This window comes from Bison bison, unplaced genomic scaffold (genome assembly GCF_000754665.1).
Source record: "Bison bison bison isolate TAMUID 2011002044 unplaced genomic scaffold, Bison_UMD1.0 scf7180017864143, whole genome shotgun sequence".
In the NCBI taxonomy this organism is placed as follows: domain Eukaryota; kingdom Metazoa; phylum Chordata; class Mammalia; order Artiodactyla; family Bovidae; genus Bison; species Bison bison.
Window position 1 is genome coordinate 3,472,872 of NW_011494715.1, and position 27,582 is coordinate 3,500,453.

The 27,582-nt window shown below is 39.8% G+C and overlaps 1 protein-coding gene across 1 annotated transcript; it reads left to right on the plus strand.

Moving 5' to 3' along the window:
- The first annotated feature begins 24,713 nt into the window (after nt 1–24,713).
- DEFB134 (defensin, beta 134) lies at nt 24,714–27,148 on the plus strand. The gene is made up of 2 exons (XM_010840310.1): nt 24,714–24,771; nt 27,006–27,148. The coding sequence occupies exons 1-2, from the start codon at nt 24,714–24,716 to the stop codon at nt 27,146–27,148; spliced, it is 201 nt and encodes a 66-aa protein (XP_010838612.1).
- The last annotated feature ends 434 nt before the right edge of the window (nt 27,149–27,582 follow it).

The window sequence follows — 27,582 nt, forward strand, 5'->3', positions numbered from 1 at the left end:
TTCAGCACCACCTTTTGGAAAACATTAGGTCTCCAGCAGCCAGACTGGTGAGTAGTTTAAAAAGAGAGAGAGAAAATATAAAGGTTTTACTATTCTGCCACAAGAGGGAGCAGGAAGGGTGGACATGTTTGCCCATAAAATTCCTAAACAATCCCAGACACAGCTGCACCAATGAACAGTGTCCATCTCAAGACAACCGGTATATTTTTAAAATAATCAAGGAAATATGTCATCACCAAGAAGAAAATGATAGTTCAACAACCAAGCTTACATCCATGGAATATTATGGTCTGTGTGTGGGTGTGTGTGTGTGGGTGTGTGTGTGTGTGTGTGTTATTGCTCAGTCATGTCTGACCCCATGGACTGTAGCCCACCAGGCTCCTCTGTCCATGGAATTCTCCAGGCAGGAATACTGGAGTGGGTTGCCACTCCCTTCTCCAGGGGATCTTCCTGACCCAAGCGTCAAACCCAGGTCTCCTGCATTTCAGGTAGATTCTTTACTGTCTGAGTGATTTGGATGATAAAAAAACTCAAAATAGCTGTTTTGAGAACAGGCATCCCCATGTTCATATTGTAACCAAGCAGTGTTCTATGGGGTCTTCCCCAGACAGACTCTACTGTGTTCTCTACCTGTCTTGTTTGTGGACTTTAGTCTCCCAGGCCTCCCCTTTGTCAGAAAAGGTTGGCTCAAGAGTTAATGATTAGGAGAATGTGAACATGCAGGAACAAAAAAGTGCAATTTGGCCAAGAAAACTGGTAACAATTTAAACAATAGATCAGCCACACAGCAATCACAAAATCATTAGTTCCACCCTGAAGGACACGGATATCTGTGTGTATCTGACACACATTCCTGAGTTGTTTTGCAGATACTAAAACCTCCACCAGATGAATGTGACTCGGACTTAACAACTTAGATATGATGAATAGAGTATATCATATGAGAAATTAGATTATAAAAGGCTATGTGTTTCATTTTGGGTTTGATCTCTCATTCTTTCTGAGATCACCTGCTGTTAGGCTGCTGCTGCTGCTGCTGTTTCTTCAGTCGTGTCCAATTCTGTGCGACCCCATAGACAGCAGCCCACCAGGCTCCACCGTCCCTGGGATTCTCCAAGCAAGAACACAGGAGTGGGTTGCCATTTCCTTCACCAATGCATGAAAGTGAAAAGTGAAAGTGAAGTTGCTCAGTCGTGTCCGACTCTTCACGACCCCATGGACTGCAGCCCACCAGGCTCCCGCGTCCATGGGATTTTCCAGGCAAGAGTACTGGAGTGGGTTGCCATTGCCTTCTCCAGCTGTTAGGCTAGACAGCTGCAAAGCCATAAGAAGTTCTATGGGGAGGCTCATGCGGCAAGGGATTGAGGTGTGCCAACAACCACGTGAATAAGTTTAGAAAGAGACCTGTCCCAGCCTTCAAAGGAACATGCAAGCCCAGTGACAGTCTTTTCTGCAACCTCAGGAGAGACCCTGAGCCAAAGGCACCCAGCTAAGCCACACCCAGATTCCTGACCCACAGAAATGGTGAGGTAGCAAACATTTGTTGTTTTAAGCCACTACATCTTGGGATATTTGTCATGTAGTGACATACAACTGATATGTTCCCTTGTGATCTATCTATGTTGTGACCACTCTATTTAATAAAAGGTGTTGAGTAGCTATCTAGCTTATTCTATCATCTGAATTCCTCTCACAAAACAGAAATTATCTAGTCCTTGAAGATTGTGTATAAAGTCTAGTGCCCTTTGAATATGAAAGGACAGAGCCTCAACTACTTGCAATTTTATTTTATTGGCCAACATTACTGACATATAATTCCCCACAAGTGTCCATTTCATTCAGATATTTGGTATAGGGAGTTCATTGTATTCTATAATAATATTTAAACTCTTCTCTACAAGTTATTTTAACTGACTAGAACTAACCAAAAGAGTAATGAATGGTCTTTTAGGTGGTAGAATAATGCAATATGTTTATTAGCATCTTAACAATTTTATGAGTTTTCCAATTTTAAAATAAAAATGTAATATTTAGGAATCAGAATAAAAACTATAAACACATATAGTATATAGGTATCTATGTACATATTTATATGTATATGTATTATATATATATTTGATTTTATACAGAGGAAAATTTGTTAGTGATTTACCAAAAGTATATTCAGTACAAAGAGATGTCAGAAATCTTCAGGGTAAGAAGTAAATGAAAAGAACTGGAAATAGAGAACACATTATTATTTTCCTGAGACAAAGGGGAAAAGTAAGAGTTTCACATAAAAAAGAAACTAAAGAAAGGAAGGTTACTGTATCTGTTGCTTTTAAAGCCCAGGAACGGACTCTGTGGGAGAGGGAGAGGGTGGGATGATTTGGGAGAATGGCATTGAAACATGCATAATATCATATATGAAACAAATTGCCAGTCCAGATTCGATGCATGATACTGGTTTCTTGGGGCTGGTGCACTGGGATGACCCAGAGGGATCGTACAGGGAGGGAGGAGGGAGGGGGGTTCAGGATGGGGAACACATGTGTACCTGTGGCAGATTCATGTTGATGTATGGCAAAACCAATACAATATTGTAAAGCAATTAACCTCCAATTAAAATAAGTTTATATTTTAAAATAAATAAATAAAGCCCAGGAACTTGCTTTAAATAATAAGCTTTCAATACTACTGAGTACAGAAAAGGAAGATAAACAATGAATACTTGATTATAAAGTATCTGAGTATGTACTGCCCTTCTGGAGAGCTAAATTCAATAATAAAACTCAATAATTCCTCAGTCTAATTTATTATCTCATGGTAAATTAACTCCTTTCTCCTGCTGTGACAATCTGTACTTTGATAGCTTGATAGCTGATTTTCTTCTCTGTGTTCTTCTAAGGAAAGGCCTTTGTCAAAGTGCTTTCTCTTTCTGTGCCAAGGCCCTTAGCAATCTGGGGATAAGCCTCCTTTCAACACTCACGGGTGCCCACCAATCCACCCCCAGAATGTGATGAACTGTCTTCTGACCTTCCTTTTGATGATGTCCCTGACTACCAACCCATGGATCACTCAATGTTCTTGGGCTTCCTGGGCAGCCTTCCAAGCCCATCCCCTGGCTCCAAATCTTTTTGGATGAGAAACAAATTGTATAGAAAATGACAAAATATCATTGAAGATTCAGCCCTTAGTGTTCCATTAGGGAACTCAACGATTTGTGTTCATAAATGTGATTCCTTTGCAATGTAAACTAGACTTTCATAGCCTTTCATGATTGGAGGGGCTAAAGATTCCCAGCCAGTCAGATTTAAGTAAATGCAGTAGTCATCAGTAACCAGCATACTCCCCTGACCTGAACAACGCCTCCATGAGTTTTTAGGATGCTGATAGCGGCTTTTCCCCAGGTGCCACTGTCACAGCAACTTCAGGGGAGAAAAAATCCTGAGCCCAGGCTTAGGAAAAGCCATCTCCAGAGCTTTTGGCCCCCTCATTGGCCCTGCTCAGGCTAAGGCCTGTGAAACTGGCCTCTTCCAGGACCTCAATCCTTATCTCTCCACCAATCCTCCATCCCTAATTTAGTTCCTGATGTCATTTTTCAAGGCTTCCACAGCCATGGAGGGCCTGCTCAAATAGTGTGACTACATACTTCATTAGGAGTGGAAGGGGTATCCAGACAAAGCCATGGAAGAACGGAGCTTCCTTTTGGACACTGACCACCAGAAGGAAGTTACTCAATGTAGAGTAAGAGCATCTAAGAAATTATGAAGACCAAATTAGATCATGAATGTGAACGCAGTCTGCAGCTTCTAAAGCTGGCATTCTTATTCATGTTTTCTTTAATCATTCCCTAGGTCATCCACATTACTCCAGTGTTCCTCTGTGCTCATTCCTTAGTGTCTGCAAGGTAATTGCTGGAGGAGGAAATGGGAACCCACACCAGTATTCTTGCCTGGAAAGCTCCATGGGCAGAGGAGCCTGGCAGGCTACAGTCCATGGGGTCACAAAGAGTCGGACACGACTGAAAATGCACACACACAAGGTAATTGTGCCGTTTTGTCAGAGACATACTCAGATTGCATGGCCACTGTCATTCCTGTACTATTTGCTTTCCCAAATGCACCTAAGTCCCTTTCTTCCTTTTTGGTCTCCCTCACATCGCATATGACAGTGATGTATAACAATGTGTGTTTACTAAGATTCTAGATATAAAAATAAGCTGATCTCATTAGTTGGCTGGACAAAGAGACAATCAAACATAAGCTTCTGTATATCTCCCAAGCCTGTGTATGGTTTCAAAAATAATTCCATTGCTGAAGTCTGCTAACATACATTCCCCAAAATATTAATAAATAGGTATGTTATTATATCTAGTGCTTCTCTTATTGTATTACTGGGGAAACAGATTGAATGTTTTTACTCTATAAAGGTTGCCTTAACCTCCAGGAACCATAAGACAATGATTTTTCCACAGAGTATCCCCTCCTCCCTTTATCATGGCTGCTATTTCTCTGTAAGTGCTGCACATTCTTCTGTCACTGCCCACACCCTGCCAACACTCGACGAGTGTCCTGTGAATGACTGATGGTCACGTCCATTGCATGGTATCTCCTGATATGAAGACTCATTGGAATGCAGAAATGTTCTTGCCACTGAAAGGTTCAATAATCATACAGTAACTCACTTCTTGAGTACTGAATGTAGAAAGAAGTTTTCTTCATCCCAGCTACAGATTCTCTCTGACTTATTCAACTATGAAGGTCTTGCTTTCCCTCCTCGGAGTTCTTGCTTTACTGTCCATAGTTCCTCAAGGTAAGAAGAAAACCTTTCATTCCAAAGTTATGAAAATATAAGTGAAAGAGAATACAAGGTCTTTCAAGAGTTTGAAAATAAATTAGAAAAGAGCAGATTGTACCATATAACAAAGAATGGGAGAGTAGTGAAGAGCTGGTGGTTAGGGCAACAGCTGTAAGGTGGTACCCTCCAGTGATTTAACCTATGAACTTTTACTTGAAGATTGTGTTTGATCTAAAGAAGGTGAAAGGAGGTTACAGAACACAGAAAATTTGGGGAACTGAAAAAAAATGGAAAATGAGCAGAGATTAGAATGGCCAAGGTGTACAGGAGGCTGCTCCATCTGTGGTTTACACAACACTCTAATCACTGATCTAGGTAAGGGCTTATGTGGAAATTACTTTATGTATGGTGGGACTTAAGATTCCATCTTAACACTTAACCAAGTAACCAATTACACGGGCCTACTTATTGAACAATTAATCTAACCCTCCCAAATTAACTTTAAAATCCATCAATACTATGTGTTAAATATATATTCATCTTTGGGCTTATCAGTGGGTTTTACATTACTATCAATTGACATCTTTTATCATGCACTTACTACTTTAAGATCACCTTTTAATTCCTAAAGAAATTCAAGATTTCCTTCATGGTTCTCGTTTCTTTTATGAGATAAAATTCATTCTTTTCAAGTGTACCATTTATGTGGTTTTCTGTATATTCCTAAAGTTATTCAACCATCATCACTATCCAATTCCAGAACATTCCATGACTCCAAAAAAGAAACTCCATATTCATTAGCAGTCATTCCCCATCTTCCTCCTCCCCTCAGACCCTGGCAACTATTAATCTATTTTCTGTTTCTATCCATTTACCTATCCTGGATATTTAACATAGTCAAATAACATGTAAATCTTTGTGTCTGTTTTCTTTCACTTAGCAACAGGTTTTTCAAAATGTATCCATATTGCAGCATGCATCAATACTTAATCTTTTTCAACTGATAAAATAGTATTACAGTAAATGGATATACTATCTTGTATTCATCCAGTCATCAGTTGATGGACATTTGGGTTGTTTCTAGTCTAAATCTTTTATCAATGATGTTGCTCTGAACATTTACATCCAAGCTTTTATGTGGATATATTTTCAATTCTCTTGGAAATATACCTGTGTTTTATGGTTACACTATGTTTAAATTTCTGAGGAACTGTCAAACTATTTTTCATAGCTTCACTATTTTAAAATCCCACCACCAGTGCCTGAGGGTTCCAATTTCTTCACATAGTCACCAGCAGTTGTTATTGTCTGTTTCTTTTATGATAGTCCTCCTAGTTAGTATAAAGTGAAATCTCATTGTAGTTTTAATTTGTATTTTAATTTGCATTTAATTTGCAACATGAATGATGTTGAGCATCTTTTAAGTGTTTTATTGGCCATGTGTATATTTCTCTACTCAAATTCTTTACTTATTTCTTAATTTAGTTGTTTTTCACTAGTCTGTTCTTCATATACTTTTGACATTAAACCTTTAGCAGATACAGGTTTGCAAATATTCTCTCCCATTCTTTAAGCTGTTTCTTTTTAAATATATATATATTTGACTGACATTGCTGTATCACTGAATATGCTTCCAGGCTCGAATTAGAAACAACTCAGATTCAGTTACCTCTGTAGGCAGATGACATGATCTTATATGTAGAAACCCCAAGATACCATCAAAAACTTAGAACTAGTACAAAAATTCAATAAGTTACAGAAAACAAAATCAATAAGCAAAAACCAGTTGCATTTCTACATATTAACAACAAACTGTTCAAGAGAAATTATGAAACCAATCTCATTTATAACAGCATCAAAAGAACAAAGTACTGAGCAATACAACTTAACCAAAGAGGTAAAAGACTTGTACACTGAAAATTACAAAATATTGATGAAAGAAATTAAAGAAGACACAAATAAAAGCAACATTTTATGAACATTTTAGCAGTATTAATTCTTTCAGCTGCTAAATAGCAACAGGTTTTTCAAAATGTATCCATATTGCAGCATGCATCAATACTTAATCTTTTTCAACTGATAACTATTTAGCAGCTGAAAGAATTAATACTGCTAAAATGTTCATAAAACCTAAAGCAAATAATAAATTCAGTAAAATCCCTGTGAAAATCCCAATGTTATTTTTCATAGAAAAAAAAATTTAGAACAGCTTTTTAAAAACTTTTAAACAGCTGAAAAAAATTTCTTAAGAAAAATAAAAGAGAAGGAAGAAAGAATGAGTCCTAAAATTCTTATGCAGCCACAAAATTCCCTAAATACTGAAGCAACTTTGAGCAAGAAGAACAAAGCTGATGGCATAGTAATTCATGGCTTCAAAATATATTACAAAGCTATAAAAAATTTTAAAGTATGATACTGGCGTAAATACAGGTATGTAAGGACTTCCCTGGTGGTCCAGTGGCTAAGACTGCACTCCCAGTACAGGGGGCCCGAATTCCATCCCTGGTCAGGGAACTAGATCCCACACGCTGCAACTAAAGATCTGGCATGCTGCAGTGAAAATCAAAGATCCTGCATGCTGCAACTAAGACCTGCTGCTGCTGCTGCTGCTAAGTCGCTTCAGTCGTTTCCGACTCTGTGGACCCCATAGACGGCAGCTCACCAGGCTCCCCCGTCCCTGGGATTCTCCAGGCAAGAACACTGGAGTGGGTTGCCATTTCCTTCTCCAATGCATGAAAGTGAAAAGTGAAAGTGAAGTCACTCAGTCGTGTCCGACTCTAGCGACCCCATGGACTACAGCCTACCAGGCTCCTCTGTCCATGGGATTTTCTAGGCAACAGTACTGGATTGGGGTGCCACTGCCTTCTCCAAACTAAGACCTGGTATAGCCAAACAAATAATTTTTTTAAAATAGATATGTAGAACAGTGGAAGAGAATAGAGACCTCAGAAATAATCCCCCCACCCCAAAACACAGAGGGAACTGATATTCAACAAGAGTACTAAGACTACACAATGGATAAAGGAGAGTCTCTTCAACCAATGATGTTAGGGAAACTGGATAGCCACGTGCAGACTACATTTATAGAAAAAAATCAATTCAAAATAGATTAAAGATTTAAACAGGAGACCCGAAACTGTAAAATCTCTAGAAGAAAACATGAAGGAAGAGCTTCATGACACTGGTCTTCGCAATGATTTATTGGATATGCACAAGCACCAGAGGCAAAATGAGATAAGTAGGACTACATGAAACTAAAAAGCTTCTGCAGAGCAAAACAAACAATCAACAGAGTTAAAACACAACCTAAGGAATAGGAGAAAATATCTGCAGGCCCTATACTCAATGCTGCTGCTAAGTCACTTCAGTCGTGTCTGACTCTGTGTGATCCCATAGACAGCAGCCCACCAGGTTCCCACATCCCTGGGATTCTCCAGGCAAGAACACTGGAGTGGGTTGCCATTTCCTTCTCCAATGCGTGAAAATGAAAAGTGAAAGTGGGGGGGGGGAAGAAAAGTGAAAGTGAAGTCACTCAGTCGTGTCTGACTTGTAGCAAAACCATGGACTGCAGCCTACCAGGCTCCTCCATCCATGGGATTTTCCAGGCATTAGTACTGGAGTGGGGTGCCATTGCAATAAGGGTTTGCAAATTCCTTGCAGAACACATGAGGAGCTCACACAACTCAATAGCCCAAATAATAATAAAGCAATTAAAAATGGGCAAGGGACCTGAACAGATATTTTTCCAGAAAAGATATACAAATAGCCAAAAAGAATACAAAAAGGTGTTCAAAGTCACTTATCATTAGGGAAATGCAAATCAAACCCACAATGAGCTATCACCTCACACCTGTTAAAATAGCTATTATCATAATAATAATAATAAGTATTGGTAGATATATAAAGAGAAACCTTGTACACTTTTGTGGAAACATAAGTTGAAAAAGTAATTATGAAAAAATATGAATGCTTCTTTAAAAATTAGAACTAGAAACCACTCTAAGATCCAGCTATTCCACTTCTAAGTATATATCCAAAAAATGATATTGAATAGAGATGCTGAAGAGATAACTGTACCCCTATGTTCAGTGCAGTATTATTCACACTAGCCAAAATAAGGAAACAACCAAAGTGTCTTGTCAATGTATGAATGGGTAAAGAAAATGTCTTATATGTGTGTGTTTGCGTGTGTGTGTGTGTGTGTGTGTAGTCATACAACAGAATATTATTCAGCCTTACAAAGAAGGAAACTATACCATTTGTATTGACATGAACAAATGTCCTGAAGGACATTATGCTAAGTCAAGTAAGTGAGACACAGAAGGATCAATACTGTGTGATCTCATTTATGTGTGGAATGTAAAAAAGTAAAAGTCAAAGAAGTAGCAAGTAAAATGGTGGATGCCAAGGGCTGGAGGGGCAGGGAAGGAAATGGAGAGATGTTAGGGTACAAACGTCCAGTTATAAAATGAGCAAGTTCCAGAGACTTAATGTACAATACGGTGACTATAGTTAATAAAAATAGTCAATATAATGTATTATACACTTGAAATTTGCTGAGAGTAGATCTCAAGTGATCTTACGATACAATAAAAGAGGATGACCACATGAAGTGTTGGATATGTTAATTATCTTGTGGTGGTATCAATATATGTTATATTGTAATATTGCATTGTATACCCTAAATGTATACAATTTTTATCAGTCAGTCATTCCTCAATTAAAGTGAAAAATATATACACACATATGAAGAAAATGTGATATATATATAAGATAAATTCAGCATTAAAAAAGAAGGAAATCCTGCCATTTGTGACCACATGGGTGGACCTGGAGGGTACTATGCTAAATGAAATGTCAGACACAAAAAGACAAATACTGTGTGATGTCACTTATATGTGGAATCCAAAAATAGCACATTCATACTAACAGGGCCTGATGGGTGGAGGAAATGGGGAGACATTGGCCAAAAGGTACAAAGTTTCATTTATGCAAGACAGAAAAGTTCTGAAGTTCTACCTCACACAGTACCCACAGTTAACAATACAGGATTGTATACTTAGATTTTTCACAGTCTAGATCTTATGCTAAGTATTCTTACCACAATTAATAACAACAACAATAATAATAATAATAGAGGAAGTGAGAGGAAATTTTCATATGTGATTAAAGTGTCTTATGATCTTGATAGTAGTGATGATTTCACAAGTGTAAAGTGATAAAGTGAAGTCACTCAAGTGTAAACTAGTCACCAAACTTACTGAGTCATGTACATTTCAACTGAAAAAGACATATAACTACAGTGTCACCAACATACAACCCTCATTATTAATGAATGAAGCCATTGGGAATCAGTAGCTGCTATTATCTCCAAAAGATAGACAACCAGACATTAAGGGCCTCCTGATAAAACACACACACACACACACACACACACAATCACCTCCACCAGCTGCAGTACAGCCAGCTAAAGGAATCAAACGTGAGTCTGGTCAAGTGTCTGAATCCAGTTGCCAATTTACTGAAAATACAGAGGACACAGGAACATGCTGATTTCTCTAAGAGTATGCAATCAGAAAATTATAAACTGTAGGAAACACTACAGGTTAAACACCCCAAGTTCTTCGACATAAGAACTGTAAGAAAAGTATAAAAAATGGACTTGGGAAAAATCTGTAGGTTTAGAAGGAACATCAAAAATTATAAAGAGAAAAAACTAAACTACAGTATCTAGGGATGAAATTCAGGTACTAACACTATTTTTAAGTAAGGAAATGCATGCGAGTGATTCTTATAAAACTTAGGCTTCCTTGGGGTAAAGGGATAGATGGAAACACCTATGATCAAGAACTGGAAACCAAGGTGAGAGGTCATGGCGTGTGGGACCCTGTGCAGGTCTCAAAAACCTCCTCAGTAAAGGAGGTAACAGCTCTGAGCCTCAACACACTGGAAAATGGAAACCAAGACCCAACTTCCCCATCCCATTCTCATTCTCAGTTGATGATTTGTTTTTTCACCAAGACAGGAAAAGCAACAAGTGACAAAATCCCCATTTCCCCACTACCATGAACCTTTACCTAATTTTATCTCACCCTGCCTTCAAAACTCATACTCTGACCTAAGGCCAACCCCTTCACCTGTACATGAGATTTCATCCGCACGCACTTTCAGAGACCTCACTTGTAAAATTAAACACCCTTTCCTGAATCATGAATCCCCACACTTAAATGGATCATTAATTTTAGCATAGCCAAAAATATGCAGTGACAGCTCTTATCAGAAACGCTGCCCGTTTTCAGCCTCAGCTCACCGACTGCTCTAGAGAAGAAACCCTCATTTATCTTTATTCAGTACTGCCACTTTTCTCTTCTCCATTCTTTTTTTGTCATTTTTTTCTGGAAGTTCTTTATTGTTGTTGTTTTATTGTGAAACACTTCAAATAGTAAAGTGTTCAAACATTAAAATATACAAACACACAATACAATGTTTTCTCTTTTTAAAGCCAGAAGCCTCTTTTTTCAGGAAGGATGTCCTTCAGGATACTATAACTGCAGAATGAAGTGCAATGCTAACGAATACGCAGTTAAATACTGTGCTGACTGGACCATCTGCTGCAAAGAGAAGAAAAAAGTTAAGGAAAAAAAGAAGTGGTGAAAAGTCTAACTCCATCTTCTTCAGAAATCTAAAGATGTTTAAAACTCCCTTGTCTATATAAGAATAATTAATATAATGGATAAAGGAAATTCATGGTAATTATATATGTAGATGCTCAAGTTAAAGTAAATATTTTCTAAAAGCTCACAGTCTGTTTTCATGTGTGTACTTTTTCATTAATTTCCTCAACTTATATCCACCACATTGTCATTTCATCTATAGTAGGTATCCCAGCCCCACCAGTTTCAAACTATTTGACCTTGGATAAGTTCTTTAGTCTCTCTCTATCCCATTTCCTTATCTATACAACCGGATAACCATGGTACCTACATCATAGTGTTGTGAGAATTACATGAATTGTGTGTATGTGTGTGTGTGTTCAGTCATGTTCGACTCTCTGTGACCCCGTGGACTGTAGCCTGCCAGGCTCCTTTGTCTGTGGGATTTCCCAAGCAAGACTACTGTTGCACAGATGTGCTAAATTTGTGAAATTTGTTAAGAGGGTCACTTATGATTTTTACATTTTTTTGAGTACATGGTATATTTCAAAAAAAGTTTTTAGGAAAATTTTAATAGGAAAAATTAACAAAGAATAAAAATATTGAAGACAAGGAATTCGACTAAGAGATTATTTCCATGGGAGAGACAACGAACTCCTCTAAATAAAGAGAAATACAGCCAACACAGAAATATTGATAGGCTAAAGCCATCATTTTAATGGACTGGTACATCTCAGAAGGTCCTCAGAGGAAGTCAGCAGGAACCTCAGATACAACTATTTCCCAACCATTGAAGGCAAATGCTTTTTATCAATGCAGCAAAGAATTGACACGTCACAGAATACATGAAAGATTTCACTTTTATGACATGATTTCCTGCAAATACCTTTTGTTCGCCAGCATGTGTTAAAGAATCTTCTTATGAATGCATTTGCTCCACTTTTAACTGCCAACAAAAACAGAATTAAACACACCGTGCTTGCAGGGTCATAACGCCTTGGATAAGACTGAAGACTGCACTTTACAAAGTTTCAATGGTAAATTGAACAGGCTCCAAAGACCCCAGTCATGTTATGGTTGGGTGTCCCTTTTTCAGTTGCTCTTATGTTATTTCCCAGAGATGTATTATGAGTTACTAGTTTCCACAGTTCCAACGCATGTGAATCGCTCATCAACTATAGACAGGTAACAGAGCCCAGCAGATTTGCTTGGAACTATTTGCAGTGGAAAACATTTAGACCCCAGGAGTCTGTCAAGGCCCCATGGCAGGAGACACGCAGGATCTCAAACAAATAACAGTCTGATTATCAAGTGTCGTTTAAAGAAGGAAAGATCACCGACACAGAAGTACAGAAGCCCCTGGTTCTAGGCCCGCTTCTCGTTGACTTTTTCCTGCATGCCTGACTGCCTGCTCAGGCTTAATCACAAAGTAGTGGAAAGTGTTGGTGGCTGGTGAATGTGAATGGGTCTGGAGGACCTGACGCCTAGGTTCCGATCAGTGACTAGTCTTTCTCCTCACCTCAAGACCTGGGCGCCTCTGGAGGCTGAGGGATCAGGAGGAGTGGTAGGCAGGCAGCTTAAGAGGGTGAGGGTGGCTCCGAGTCATCCTACTGAATTCCCCGCTCTTGTGTATTCAACCTTACCAGTCTCTCCACCCAGCCTGCCCAAGGGCCTCTGTAGCGTAAAAGTAAGCAGTGTGGTCTGACCAAAGGCCACTGGCAAGTGAATTTGCCTTTCACACGCCCATTATCCCTGGGGCACCCCCTGGGGACAAAGGAGTCCAAGGGAGACACCATGAGTCCAAAGGTCCTGCCATCCAGGACAATGGCAGAAATCTCACAATTCTCATGTGCCTCTCGAATACTTACCTATGGCCCTTAAATGATACCTTTAGAATGTGAAGCTTTCAGACAAAGGGTAAAAGCTCTCTGCTGACTTTAGCCAACCACAAGCAAAGTTGTTGACTCACCACTTCAGTGACTTAAGTGGACCCTTCTCAGTATCAAGTTGCTGGTTTCTTTCCATAGGACATAAATTTTGACCCCTCAAACCGATGTTCCATATGCTCCTATCATGCTTTAAAGTTAATATATTTGAACAACTTGCTCTATTTATTGATTCTGCTCAGCATCAAATTTGCCTTGGTTTCTAACTGACTTCAAAGTGCAAGTTCTAAGAGTCCTAGAGGAACAGTCCCTCTCCCACCCACTATGTATCCTCTAAAGGTCTCATGCTTTTGCTCTGCCAACGCCATCAGTTCAGTTCCCCCACAAAATTCACAGATTCCCTAGACCAAAATCCAGAACTAATGTCTTCTTTGAGACTACTATGTGTCCTTAGCATCTTATCTCTGTTCCCTGGAACAGCCTGGAGCATCCATCTCTGCCTCTCTGTTTCAATTTTCTTCATCCAAGTCCAGCTTCCTCCTCACTCTTGTAGGACCTCATACCCTCTTTCCCTTGATGGTTCATAATTCCACAGGGAAGAGATTCCATTTTACCTGGTGGAACATAGGAGAGCAGGACAAGGACCACAAGGACGAAGAGTAAGCTCCTCATAGCTGAACCAATCAGCAAAGGGACAGCTGAGAGCAGGGGAGAGTCACTCTATATGTAGGTCTTGAGCAATAGTGAGCTGCGTGACTAGTGAACCTTTTAGGAACAAGAACATCTACTTGCTCCACTGAGCAGTTCAATCAAATAAAGGTCTGTCTTTGAACATAATGTCTCACCATTAAAATATACTTCTTGAGTACCACTTGCAAAGTGCGTTACTTAGGACTGTGGGAACAGCCCTAATGGCCTGGTAGGATGTTACGTAGGTTTCTTTGTATCCTCACTGTACATTCATTTAACAAATGCCTAAAGTATACAGAGAACTGTAAGGCTGCCTTACTTAGCTGACTGTGTTTTTGATAGCTGTCTTCAGTCTCTCACCTTGAAAAAAAGAAATGCCAGGTAGATATCACTCTTTGTTTTAAAATGCAAAGAACATGAAGCTTGGGTAGAAAAAAGGATTTTCTCGAGTTTATACGTATCACAAATGACAGCAACACAACTTACATGGCTCATGCATACAGAATAATTAAAGAATGGCCCAGCCCAGTTCTAATATGGCTGCAATCTATTTAGGGAAATCAGAGCTTCCCAAAGAGCAGGGCAAAGTCCTATAACACCATCACCATGAGTCTTCCATGCTGGGCAATGTGGGCTATACAAAGAATTTGTGTTAGAACTCTTGCTTTGAAGGACTGAAGATCAAGAGTGCCTGACAGTTTGCAGTACTTTACAAAACCTTTATCTGATCTTATATAAATACAGAACCCAGAATCAGACAATCCAAATTCAGATCTGGACTCAGCTTGATGAGCTTTCAGTAAGGCACTTGCTTTGCCTTTCCAAATGTCAGTTCTCTCCCCTGTAAAACAGGCTGTACACCATTAATGCTTCCTATTACAGAGGCTTGTGGTGGGGCCAAGCAAAGCAATTCTTGTAAACTGTCCTTTGTAAAACGTACACTTCAGGGGCAGTTAGACCCAGAGAACAGAAGAAGGCATTTAAAGCTAGAGAAGGAAAAAACTAGAGATGGGAGAAATAGGGCTCCTCTAACAGGAGAGCAAAAGAACCAGGACAGGAACAAATTCTTCCATCACTCCCTCCTGTGTGCTTTTCACATCCATGAAAATTTATATATGTGTATCACTTGGGCTTCATGCATTCCAGCTTCAGGAAGTGTGAGATATGATTTTGATTACAGAGCTGGGGAAGACTCCTAAAAAGAACTGCAGAACAAAAAAATATGTAAAGAAAATTCGTGAAAGACACGAATTTGGGGAAATGACCAAGTGAGCATGGATGCACTTAGGGATATGAAAACCACTTTCCAGCCTGGAGCAAGTGCAGCCAGAAATACATTCATGCACCCCATCTGGCTCTGATCTCCTCTTCTCCAGCCAAGCTTCTTGGCCTCTATCTCTACTCTTGCTGCCATGCCCTGCAGAACCTGCTGCTTTACACCTTCTCCCAGCACACCTTTCCACCTGCATTCCAGCGAAACGCTGGCTTGTCCTCTGAAGGGTACGGCCTCCCAGGAGCTTCTGGTGACTGGGGTCATTCATCTGCTGAGGCTCCACGCACCATGGAACAGGCAAGGAGCATTTGTTGTAAGACTAAGGAAATGGCCTCTTAACTGGTGTCCCATGTCATTTTTACATATCTATTGCTCCTCTTTCATGCAGTTATCAAATGACCTTTATAGAATTGAAATTGGATCATGCATTTGCCACAAATAAAACCTTTCACTGTCTTCCTATTGGGCTAAAGTAGAATCTGCTTACATGGACAACAAGCCCCCTCATCCGGCCCAACTGCTTCCTGCAGCCCTACCCGTCTCATGTGCCCACTGTCTCACATGGTCCACCTGACTGGACTTTACTTTTCTGAAACAAGCTCACCTCACAGCTTCTACCCATGCTCTGCACACATCCTGGAAATCTACATCCCTGCCGCCCAGTCTTCACCTAATATTTACTCATTTAAAGAGATATTCTCAGTGTTCTCCATGGAATAAATTTTCCTGGATACTCCCTACCTAAATTATATTCTCCCCTGTTAAATTTTCTCATAGGATCTTTGTTCATTATTCAGTTCAATTCAGTTCAGTTGCTCAGTCGTGTCTGATTCTTTGTGACCCCATGAATCGCAGCACGCCAGGCCTTCCTGTCCATCACCAACTCCCAGAGTTCACTCAGACTCACGTCCATCAAGTCACTGATGCCATCCAGCCATCTCATCCTCTGTCGTCCCCTTCTCCTCCTGACCCCAATCCCTCCCAGAATCAGGGTCTTTTCCAATGAGTCAACTCTTCGCATGAGGTGGCCAAAGTACTGGAGTTTCAGCTTTAGCATCATTCCTTCCAAAGAAATCCCAGGGCTGATCTCCTTCAGAATGGGCTGGTTGGATCTCCTTGCAGTCCAAGGGACTCTCAAGAGTCTTCTCCAACACCACAGTTCAAAAGCATCAATTCTTTGGTGCTCAGCTTTCTTCACAGTCCAACTCTCACATCCATACATGACCACTGGAAAAACCACAAAATATTAGAATTTGTGTATATATGTTTTTTGATTTAGTAGTTGCTTCATCACTTGACTACAAGTTCAGTGAGAGCATGGACCATGTACATCACATATACATCACATTAACCAAACCCAGTATTTTTTCTGGGGCACTGGATTAAGTCCTAAGGCTGCCATAATAAAGCACTACAGCCTGCGGGGCTTAAACAGAAGAACTGTATTGTCTCCCAGCTCTGGAGGCTAGAGGTCTGAAATCAAGCTGTCTTCAGAACTGCTTCTTTCTGAGGCCTGTGAAGGAAGGATATGCTCCAAGCCCCTCTCCCAGCTCCTGGCAGCCCCTGGCATTCCATGGCTGGTAGATGGTGTTCTCCCCAGGTCTTTGTATTGCCTTCCCTCCGTATGTGTTTGTGCCTGTGTCCAATTTTGCCCTCTTATACGGAAACAGTCATATTGAATTAGGGCCCATCCAAATGATTTTCAACTCAAACATCTGCAGAGACCCTATTTCCAAATAAGGTCATATTCACAGGTACTAGAGTTTAGGACTTCAACATCCTTGGAGGCTCACAATTTAACCCATGGCAAACATTAACTTTTCATCTTTCATTTTCCTGGGTAATTCTAGGACCCAAATGGCATCACAACAAACAATTTTTTTTCCAGGACACTAAGGTTTTTTTTTTCTTCTATCACACTACATGGAAGAAGATTCAGCCACAGATCTGCCCAGTAGAAACTCCTGGGCTTCTGAAAGCCACTGGAGAATACCACACAACACTGCAAGCAAGCTGAGTTTAGGCATGAGGTCACTCCTCTCACTTCAGAGGCTATTTGACCTCACCACCCATCACAGCCCATCCTACTCTCAGCAAGTAACTTGGTTTCTGGTTCAGAAAATAGAGATGTCAGCGGGTTTTAAATGATTTTCCATTGACCCTATTCCCAGCCTACTCACCCAATAAGCAAGCATATTTCTGTAAACGAATATGTATTTTTCTTCTTTACTTTCTTCTTTGGAGGAATAAGTGCCAATTCTCCTGCCACATCTCATCCTTCCAGCCAGGCTTGTAGCACATGCACACACATCTCCTAAGTTATGTTGCTTTCTCATTAATTCCCTTTTTTTAAAAAAAATAGAAATTTTTGTTGTAAAATATATAACACATATATAGAAAACCCACAAGACAAAGGTAGAGCTTCACAAATTATTATATGCTTAACCCCATAGTAAACACTACTAAGATTAAAAAAACCACAACTCTGCTGCACCCCAGAAACACCTCCATACAACCCCATCCCAGTCATAACCCCCTCAAGTTACCACAAACCTTGACTTTTATTGTAATCATGTCCTTGAACTTCTATTTCTACCAGACAACTGACCATTCTTACAAAAATAAAATTTCATCTTGCTTATTTTTTCCTTGATATATCTTTTGGTCTCTTTTTACCTAAGTGTTCTCCCTCCTGCTCTCTTACACTTTAACTGTTAAGTAGCCTAGGACACCTGGCCTGTCCTGTAGATTTACCCACAACCTGGATTTTGCTGACTGGGTACTCACTCATGGTGAGGTTTAACTTGTGCCTCTGTCCTCATATTTCCTGAAAATAGGCAACTGGATCCACAGGCTTGGTCAGACTCAGGTTCAACCCCTTTAACAGAACTACAAGTTTTCTTGTTTCATCAAAACTTCATAATATCTGGTTTTGTCTCTGATTGTGCCTTTGACAATTACGGACACTTAATGCCAAGAACCATTCATTCATCAACAGTTGAAAAGGGGTTATATGCTAATTTCCAATGGCATTTTTACAGAATAGAAATAACAATTCTAAAATTAACGTGGAACCAGAAAAGATCTCAAATACTTAATGCTGAGAAAGAAGAACAAAGCTGGAGGCATCATGCTTCTTAATTATAAACTATATCATAAAGCTATAGTAATCAGAATGTATGGTACTAGAATAAAAACAGGCACATAGATCAACAGAACAGAAGTAAGAGCACTCCCAAAATTTTAACATCCTTCAGCTGTCCTCTCGACAAGAATTTTTAAGTTTTTTTTTTCTGTTCCTTTTCACTTTTATGGGGAAAAGACAAATTTTACCTAACAAAATAATCTTACAAATTACTTACCACCAATCAGTGTGTTCTTGAACAATTACTTCAATGGTCTATGTTGTTCACATTGGGAGAGCTACAGACCTAAAATCGATTCCGAATAATGGTATACCTGAAACACCGTCCATCAACTATACTTCAGTAAAAAATAAAATTAAGTAAATTAATAAAATTTCACTCATAGGCCTTTGTAACATGGCTCTACCACCCACTACAACCTCATCCATAACCACACCCCATGGTCCAGTAATACCTAAATATGTGTTCACACCTGCACACCAGACTTTTCTACTTCTGTACCCTGAGTCTGTGGATCTACTGATCTTTCCTAGAGCCCTCTTTCATGTACTGCCGGGATAATTCCTACTTACCCTTAAAGATTCAACTCTTCCAGGAAGCCTTTCCTGCTTCTCTCAAAGCTCATTTTGGTGCCCCAAGTTTCCGTAGCATTCTGTACATAATTCCTGTTCACAGCTTTTACCTCATTATGTGTGTATTAGTTGAGTTGCTCAGTCGTGTCTAACTCTTTGCAACCCCATGGACTATAGCCCACCAGGCTCCTCTGTCCTTGGGATTCTCCAAGCAAGAATACTGGAGTGGGTAGCCATTCCCTTCTCCAGGGATGAAACCCAAGGATGGAAACCAGGTCTCCTGCATTGCAGGAGGATTCTTTACCATCTGTGCAACCAGGGAAGCCCATTACCTCATTATATGAAAATTATAACCTATGGGCCATGCACCAGTGAAGGCAGGAATCTTCTCTATTCTCTATGTCCCTGGAACCCAGCAAAGGGCCTGGCATAAAGCACCTGGCACCTCTCTAGAGCTCTCCATTTCCATGCCCCATGCTAGATTTCCCCTCCATGCTCACAGTGATCATGGCCCTTCTGTATTTTCCCCACGTGGGTCTGTAACTCACTTGTTACAGACATGAGTCTGAGTAAGGACAGGGTGGGCTGCTGATCTGCTCACAGTCATTAGTAAGGCTGAGGATTTGTCACACACCAGGTCCATGACCAGTGTGGTAGAACTGCCTTTCTCACAGCCCTCACAGAAATCCACGGAGATAAGGACAGCTCTGTTTGCTACAACTGTGCTAGGAAATTCAAGGACCAGGAACAGACTCAAATGCCCAAAGGAAAAAATCATGTTCTATAGACAATCTGTCTGAAGCTAGCCTAGGGGACTTCTGGGCATCTGGCCAGCGGCATAAGGGCATCTGATCTTAAAAGAAAGCACTGAGATCATTTGTCCTTGCGTGTGGCCAGGGACCAGTTCCAAGCCAGCATCTCCTCACAGAATGTCCTAAGACCCCAAACATAATCAAATCTTGCTAAAGGCAATCGTGGTTTCACCTGATTACACAGCCCCTTCCAGGCAGAAGTGTCTCTTGATTGCTTGCCACAACCAGACCCCACTTTCCTCTCTGAACTTCTCCCGGTCCAAACAGGGATTTCTTTAGTATCCGCATGTCATGGTTATATGTAACCAGCTGGTTAAATTTTTTTTCCTACATGGGTTTGGACTTATGTTTTGGTCTGAAGTTCTTGCTCAGAGCTTGCAGGCTGTTAGACACACTGAAACTATGATCTTAATCCTCACTCTAAGTCCCACCCCAACATACAGTTAAAAGAGCCTGGTGAAAGAGTGGAGGGTTCTGGATCATGCCCTAGAAGACCCAAGGTTTGGGTCAAGTTTCCCAGTGATCAGAGAAGCTGCTGTGCTCACACCCTTTGTTCCTCTGGTCTGATGTCCCCCAGTTGCTAAGGAGATGGCAGCAATGCACTCCTACCCTCTGACTTCCGTGGATTCTCCCATCAGCCCTATATGGCAGAATGGGCCACACTGAACCCCAATATCCACCCCAGCTTGAAACAGGCTCTTCCCATCTTCTTCTGGGAAGTTCTAGGATCAGAAACATGTCCCTTCATCACACCTGAAAGGCTTCCTCCTTTCATTGACCTCAATCTTCCTTTTGACAATGTGCTTCCAGCTAAAAGGATGGTGTAAGATAAGCTGGGCCATGGGAGTCTGCCTCAGGCCTTCACCAGGAGTGAGATCTCTAAGGATGAGCTGGTTAAAATAGGCGGCTTATCAACAAAAGACATTGATTTCTCACAGTTCTGGAGGCTGGGAAATCCAAGACCATGGTGCAAACAGATTCAGTGTTTGGTGAGGGTCTGTTTTTTCACTGTAACTTTACACAGTGGAAGGGACAAAAGATCTCTCCAGAGCTTCTTTTGTAAAGGCACAGATTCCATTCAAGAAGGCATCTCCTTCACAACCTAATCATTTCCCAAATACAGTCAAAACAGTAATCAAAATAGTATGGAACTAGAATAAAAACAGATACAAACCAATGGAGCAGAATGAAGGGCCCAGCTAAGCCCAAATGCATTCAGTAAACTAACATCTGACAAGGTTGCCAAGGAATACACAATAGGAAATCTATGATGTATTTAATAAATAGTGCTGCGCAATGCTAATCCTGGGCATATAACCAACTGTAAGTCTGGGGTTAGCATATGCAAATTATTATATATGGAATGAATAAACAACAGGGTCCTACTGTGTAGCACAGGGAACTATATTTTATATCCTGAGATAAGCCATATGGAAAAGAATGTTTTAAAGAATGTATATATATATATGTGTGTGTGTGTGTGTGTGTGTGTAACAATCACTTTGTTGTATAGCAAAATTAACATAACATTGTAAATCAATTATACTTCTATAAAAAATAAAATGGTGTTGGGAATATTGGATAGCCACATGCAAAAGGATGAAATTGGACCCTTATCTTACAGCATACACAGTAATTAACTCAAAATGTATTAAAGACTTAAATGGAAGACCTGAAAGCATACACTCCTAGAATAAAACATGAGGCAATAACTCCATGATATTGGTCTTGGCAATTATGTTTTTAACATGAAATCCAAAGCACACACGACAAAAACAAAAATAAGTAGGACTACATCAAACTGAAGAATTTCTGCAGAGCAAAAGAAGCTATCAACAAAATGAAAAGGCAACCTATGCAATGGGAGAAACGGTTACAAATCCTAGATCTACAAGGTATGAATATCCAAAATATACAAGAAAGCTCACACAACTTGACAGCAAGTTTTAAAAAGCTGATTAAAAATAGGCAAAGGACCGGAATAGACAGTTTTCTACAGAAGACATACAAATGCCCAATGGGCAGATAAGTTTCTCAACATCACTAGTCATCAGGGAAACGCAAATCAAAGTCCAAGGACAGGTTTCCCTGGAGGCCCAGTGGTAATACAGGAGCCTGGCGCAGCACAACTATTGAGCCTGTGCCATAGAGCTCAGGAGCTGCCACTACCGAGTCTGTGCGCCACAGCCACGAAGCCTGAACACTCTGGAGCCTGTGCACCACACAAGAGAAGCCACTGCAATGAGAAGCCCATGTACCATGACGAGAGAGTAGCCCACACTCCCTGCAACTAGAGAAAAGGCTCCCGCAGCAATGAAGACCCAGCACAGCCAAATAAACAAATAATTTTTTTAAATCCAATGATATGTATTTTCACACCTGTTGGGATGTTTATTATAAAAAAGACAAGAGACAGCAAATATTAGCAAAGACGTAGAGAAAAAGGAACATTTGAGCATCGCTGATATAGCCTCTGTGGACAACAATACAGAGGTTCCTCAAAAAAACAAAATTAGAACTGCAATGTGATTCAGCAATTCCATTTCTCAGTACATAGTCAAAGTAAATTAAAATGATATCTCAGAATCATCTGCACACTTACATTCATTACTAACAATAGTCAAGATAGAGACACTATCTCAGTGACCAACAGCACTAAATGGATAAAGAAAATGTACATACATACTACTCAGTGTGTCCACACATACTGAATGCTATTCAGCCACAAAAAGGAAGGAAATCATGCCACTTGTGACAACATAGATAAACCGAGAGGACATCACACTGAGTGAAAAAAAACTCAACATAGACAAATACCATATGATCTCGCTTAGATGTAAAATCTCAAAAAACTCAATTCAGAAAACCAGAAAGTAAAATGGCAGTTTCCAGGTGTCTGGAGGGGAGACATGTTGGTCAAAGGGAACAAACTCCCAATCACAAGATGAAGAAGTACTGGGGATCTAAGATACAGCATCGTGACTGTAGCTAATAACACTATATTGAATATTTAAAATTTGCTGCAAGACTAAATCTTAAATATTCTCACCACACACACACAAAATGGTAAATATCTGAGGTGAGAGATGTGTTAATTAACTTGATTGTGGTAATCAGTTTGCAATGTATACATACTTAAAATCATCACATTTTACTCCTTTAAATACATGCAATTTTTCTCATTAATTATACCTCAATAAAACTGGTGAGGAAAACGTCATGAAGAATGGTTGGAAGAAACAGATATGTTCATTATCTTGACTATGATGATGGTTTCACATTCAAGTATGTATGTGTCAAAATTTATCAAACTGTACACTTTAATATCTGCAGTTTTGTCATCTCTACTTCAATAAAGATGTTTTTTAAAATAGTGACAGCTATTTTAAAATGATCTTAATAAAACATTGCACAGCTTTTTTAATTTTATGAAGTTTGAAATGACACAGAAAATATTTATGCACACATCACCTTATCATGATGCATGTATCATGTGAAATGCCAGGCTGGATGAAGCACAAGCTGGAATCAAGATTGCCAGGAGAAATATCAACAACTGCAGATATGCAGATGAAAACACCCTTATGGCAGAAAGTAAAGAAGAACTAAAGAATCTCTTGATGAAAGTGAAAGAGGAGAATGAAAAAGTTGCCTTAAAACTCAACATTCAGAAAACTAAGATCATGGCATCCAGTCCTATCATTTCATGGCAAATAGATGGGGAAACAATGAAAACAGTGACAGACTTTATTTTGAGGGTTCCAAAATCACTGCAGATGGTGATTGCAGCTATGAAATTAAAAGAGCTTTCTCTTTGAGAGAAAAGCTATGACAAACCTACACAGCACATTAAAAAGCAGAGACATTATTTTGTCAAAAAGGTCTGTCTAGTCAAGGCTATGGTTTTTCCAGTAGTCATGTATGGATGTGAGAGTTGGACCATAAAGAAAACTGAGTGCCAAAGAATTGATGCTTTTGAACTGTGATGTTGGAGAAGACTCTTGAGAGTCCATTTGACAGCAAGGAGATCCAACCAGTCCATCCTAAAGGAAATCGGTCCTGAATATTCACTGGAAGGACTGATGCTGAAGCTGAAACTTCAAAACTCTGGCCACCTGATTCGAAGAACTGACCCACTGGAAAAGACCCTGATGCTGGGAAAGATTGAAGGCAGGAGGAGAAGGGGACAACAGAGAATGAGATGATTGAATGCCATCACTGACTCAATGGACATGAGTTTGAGCATGCTCTGGGAGTTGGTGATGCACAGGGAAGCCTGGCATTCTGCAGTGCATGGGGTCGCACAGAGTTGGACGCATCTGAGTGACTGAACTGAACTGATACCACCTTACAAAAGCAGAATACATAAATATGGCTATATCATGCCTGTAACTATACAAGATAAAATATTAAACAAAAAACTAGAAATACAATCAACTTCCTTGAGAAACACACACGTTGTGTCTGAAGAGGTGGGGCTCAAGTGTAACTTCTTTCCTTGTAATTCTCAATATTTTATGAATTTTCTAGAATTGCATTTCTGTTGTAACATAAAAGTCAAACAATTAACTTTATTTATTTAAAATAAATAAAAACAAAATAAATTCTTTTAAAAAAGGTCTCTGTTAGTCTTTTGGAAAATCCAGGTTTTCCAAGGGGGTGAGCAGTGCCTTTGCCAATAGGAAAAGCTGTCAAACAGGACACGGCTGGTTGTTTTTTCCTCATATAAGCATTGCCATCTCAGCTGCCTCAGGGGAGGTCAGTGTAGCATATCTACCTGGAGCAGATCATCCCCAGACCTGAGAGGTTTGTGCTGAATGGCATGCTCATCTTTCCCTCTCTGCTCTAGGACAGCCTGCATCAGACCCTGCCAGAAGCCTCCTCAACAAGAAAGTGCCAGCCATGGAGTCTCCCTTCACTGTGTTTGTGTTTCTCATCTTTTGGGATACAGCACTAGCAGGTAAAATGGGAATCTTCCTGGGAGAATCCTTGTCTAGAAGAGCAATTGCACTATGCAAGCCTATGAATGTCCTACCACCATAAACTCTGTAATTTTTGAAGTACCTTGAATCTTGGCTCTCCAAACTGCAGCTGTACAGTTTGAGGCAGAAGTCTGAGCATCTCTGAAATATAATTTCTTCATTTACCAAATGGAAATAATAATAACTTCAGAGTCTTGCAAGGATTAAATAAAATAATGTATAGAATATGCCTATACATATGTACAGTTCCTGACTTACAAGAGTTATCATTATATTTTTATTAGTAATACTCCATTTTGTTTTGCTACGGTTGTTGTATCTCTACTCAACTCTACTCATCTCTACTAGGAACATGCCTAGGTATAGCAGTCAACACCAGCAAGCAGTAGTAATGTAATTTTTAAGTTTTCCAATGTACTCAAATTACTCACCGTTAACTTATCATTTGTAGATCCTTCAGGTACACAGGGAAACAGATTAGGAACTGCCATAACCCAAGAGATTTGATGGGCTTCATGTGATGTGAGAAATATCTGATTAGATGAGGTAGCAGCTGGAGAAATGTTACGGAGAGCACAAGCTGGCCTCATACTGACCGCATCCATTACTGACTTTGAAAATCTCATCTTGAGAATTCTCTTCATTTAGTGTTACTGAATCAGTTCACATCCATATGTTGAAGGGTCCTACTTAATTTCTCAATCTCTCATGTATTCTCTAGGCAGATGAACCAGATGTTCATATCATGTGACTCAACAGGCTGGATTTAAGAATCTATAGAATCCAGGCCTCTAGAAGCTCTACAGGCCACTACAATTCCACTATGGTTCATGCAATAAATCCATGGGCTCTGGACACTGAACAACTGCACAGTCTACAATATTCCCTTCAGTGCTGTATACATGCCCATAGCTTATTATTTTTATAAGAACTTCTTTCTTTATAGAGATCATTACAAATTTCACATATAGACCATTAATACTTCACATCTTGTTAGGCATCCATCTTGCTAACCTAGTAACCCTGACCTCCTCTTTTCCTGTGTATGTTAATCGCTTAGTCATGTCTGACTCTTTGCAAACCCATGGACTACAGCCTGCCAGGCTCCTCTGTCCATGGGATTTTCCAGGCAAGAATACTGGAGTGGGTTGCCATTCCCTTCTCCAGGGGATCTTCCTGACCCAGAGATTGAACCTGGGTCTCCTGCATTGGCAGGCAGATTCTTTATGGTCTGAGCCACCAGGGAAGCTCCAGGCAAAATAAATGGGGTAAACACTTATTCAGAATTTCCACAAATGGCCAAATTTTAGCATTCTTTCTCCTTTCAACACTCTCTTACATGTGAAAATAAACATTCATATTCTGATGATTCTGTAGAGTTACGTGTCCACTAAACTGTAGGTCCAGCTCAAACGCCTTGGGCTCCAATAATACATCCCATCCTCAGAATGGCTTCCATCCTCCTCTGAACTCACACCACCACTCCATGTTGCATATATCTCACTGGACTTGTAATATTTTCTTCTCTCTCATGCATCTTTTGTGCTTCCTTTTTAGCCAAGACCAAAAATTCTTTGCGGTATCATACTCAAATCTGTACCTAAACAGTACCTGGATTTATAAAAAACTGGCTTGAGAATGAACAAATAATTAAATATTTTGTTAATGACTACATACATAGGTAACTTGTTTATAGAATTTATTATTCGACCAATTTGGGCAAAGTTCCAAGTTATTAATTGTCTCAGTCAGTTCAGGCTACCATAGCAAAATATCATGCATGGCAAGGCCTAAACAAAATTTATTTTCTCACAGTTCCAGAGGCTGGAAAGTCCAAGAGCAACTGAAGACCAATTCAGTTTCTGATACGAGTTACCTTCCTAGCTTGCAGACAGCCATCTTCTTTCTGTGTTTTCTGTCAAAAAGGCCACCAATTCTGTTGGACCAGGCCTCCCCTCTTATAACCTCATTTAACTTTACTGTCACCTCTAAAGTCCCTATCTCCAAGAACAGTCACACTGGGGATTATGGTTTCAATATATGAACCTGTGGAGGACACAGTTCAATCCATAGCTTTTTAAATTTTTTCAATTATAGTATCAGACTATGAACAGGTCTCTTGGAACCCACTTTGACAAAAATGGAAGGACTGGTCATTCTATAGTACAGAAAGGTCTATCATGAATAATCTTTCCATTCATTTTCTTTCCAGGCTTGAATCCATTATCATCAGAATTATACAGAAGATGTCACATAAATGGTACCTGCAGACTTGAGTGCTTTGGAAGTGAAATGCTAGTTGCCTACTGCATGTTTCAGCTGGAGTGCTGTCTCAAAGGAAATCCTGAGCCCTGACTTAAGAAGCCAGTAAATACCAATTAACTTGACAGAGAATTTAAACTGAACTCTGACACTGAGATGTGCCCACAGTTGTTGGTTTTCAGCATTTTTATAAGCCATCAGAACATCAAAACCTTATAATATTAGATTTGAAAAGCTGAGCTGATGTCTTCCTAAAGACATTTAAGGTCCTCAGGAAAACAGGTTATAATATATTTTTCCTCACTTCAAAGTGATACGCACAGTCTCCTCAGTGTCTATTTTTATCTTTACTCATAGAAAGGTTATCTACATTATTTATAGAGGCCCCAAAACTATAGAAACATCTTTTTACACCTAGGCTTTACCCTACCATACCTTCAGTTCCCTATTCACCTTTTCTTTGAGCCTCTCATCTGTAGAGGAACAGACCTGACCCAGCCTCTAATGACCTTATATATCTCTCACAT

What these genes read in the sequence shown, in the direction of transcription:
- DEFB134 (XM_010840310.1), top strand. Translation starts at nt 24,714, where the DNA reads ATGGAGTCTCCCTTCACTGTGTTTGTGTTTCTCATCTTTTGGGATACA. An exon ending in TTGGGATACAGCACTAGCAG is followed by an intron (nt 24,772 to 27,005) that starts GTAAAATGGGAA and finishes TTTTCTTTCCAG; the next exon opens with GCTTGAATCCATTATCATCA.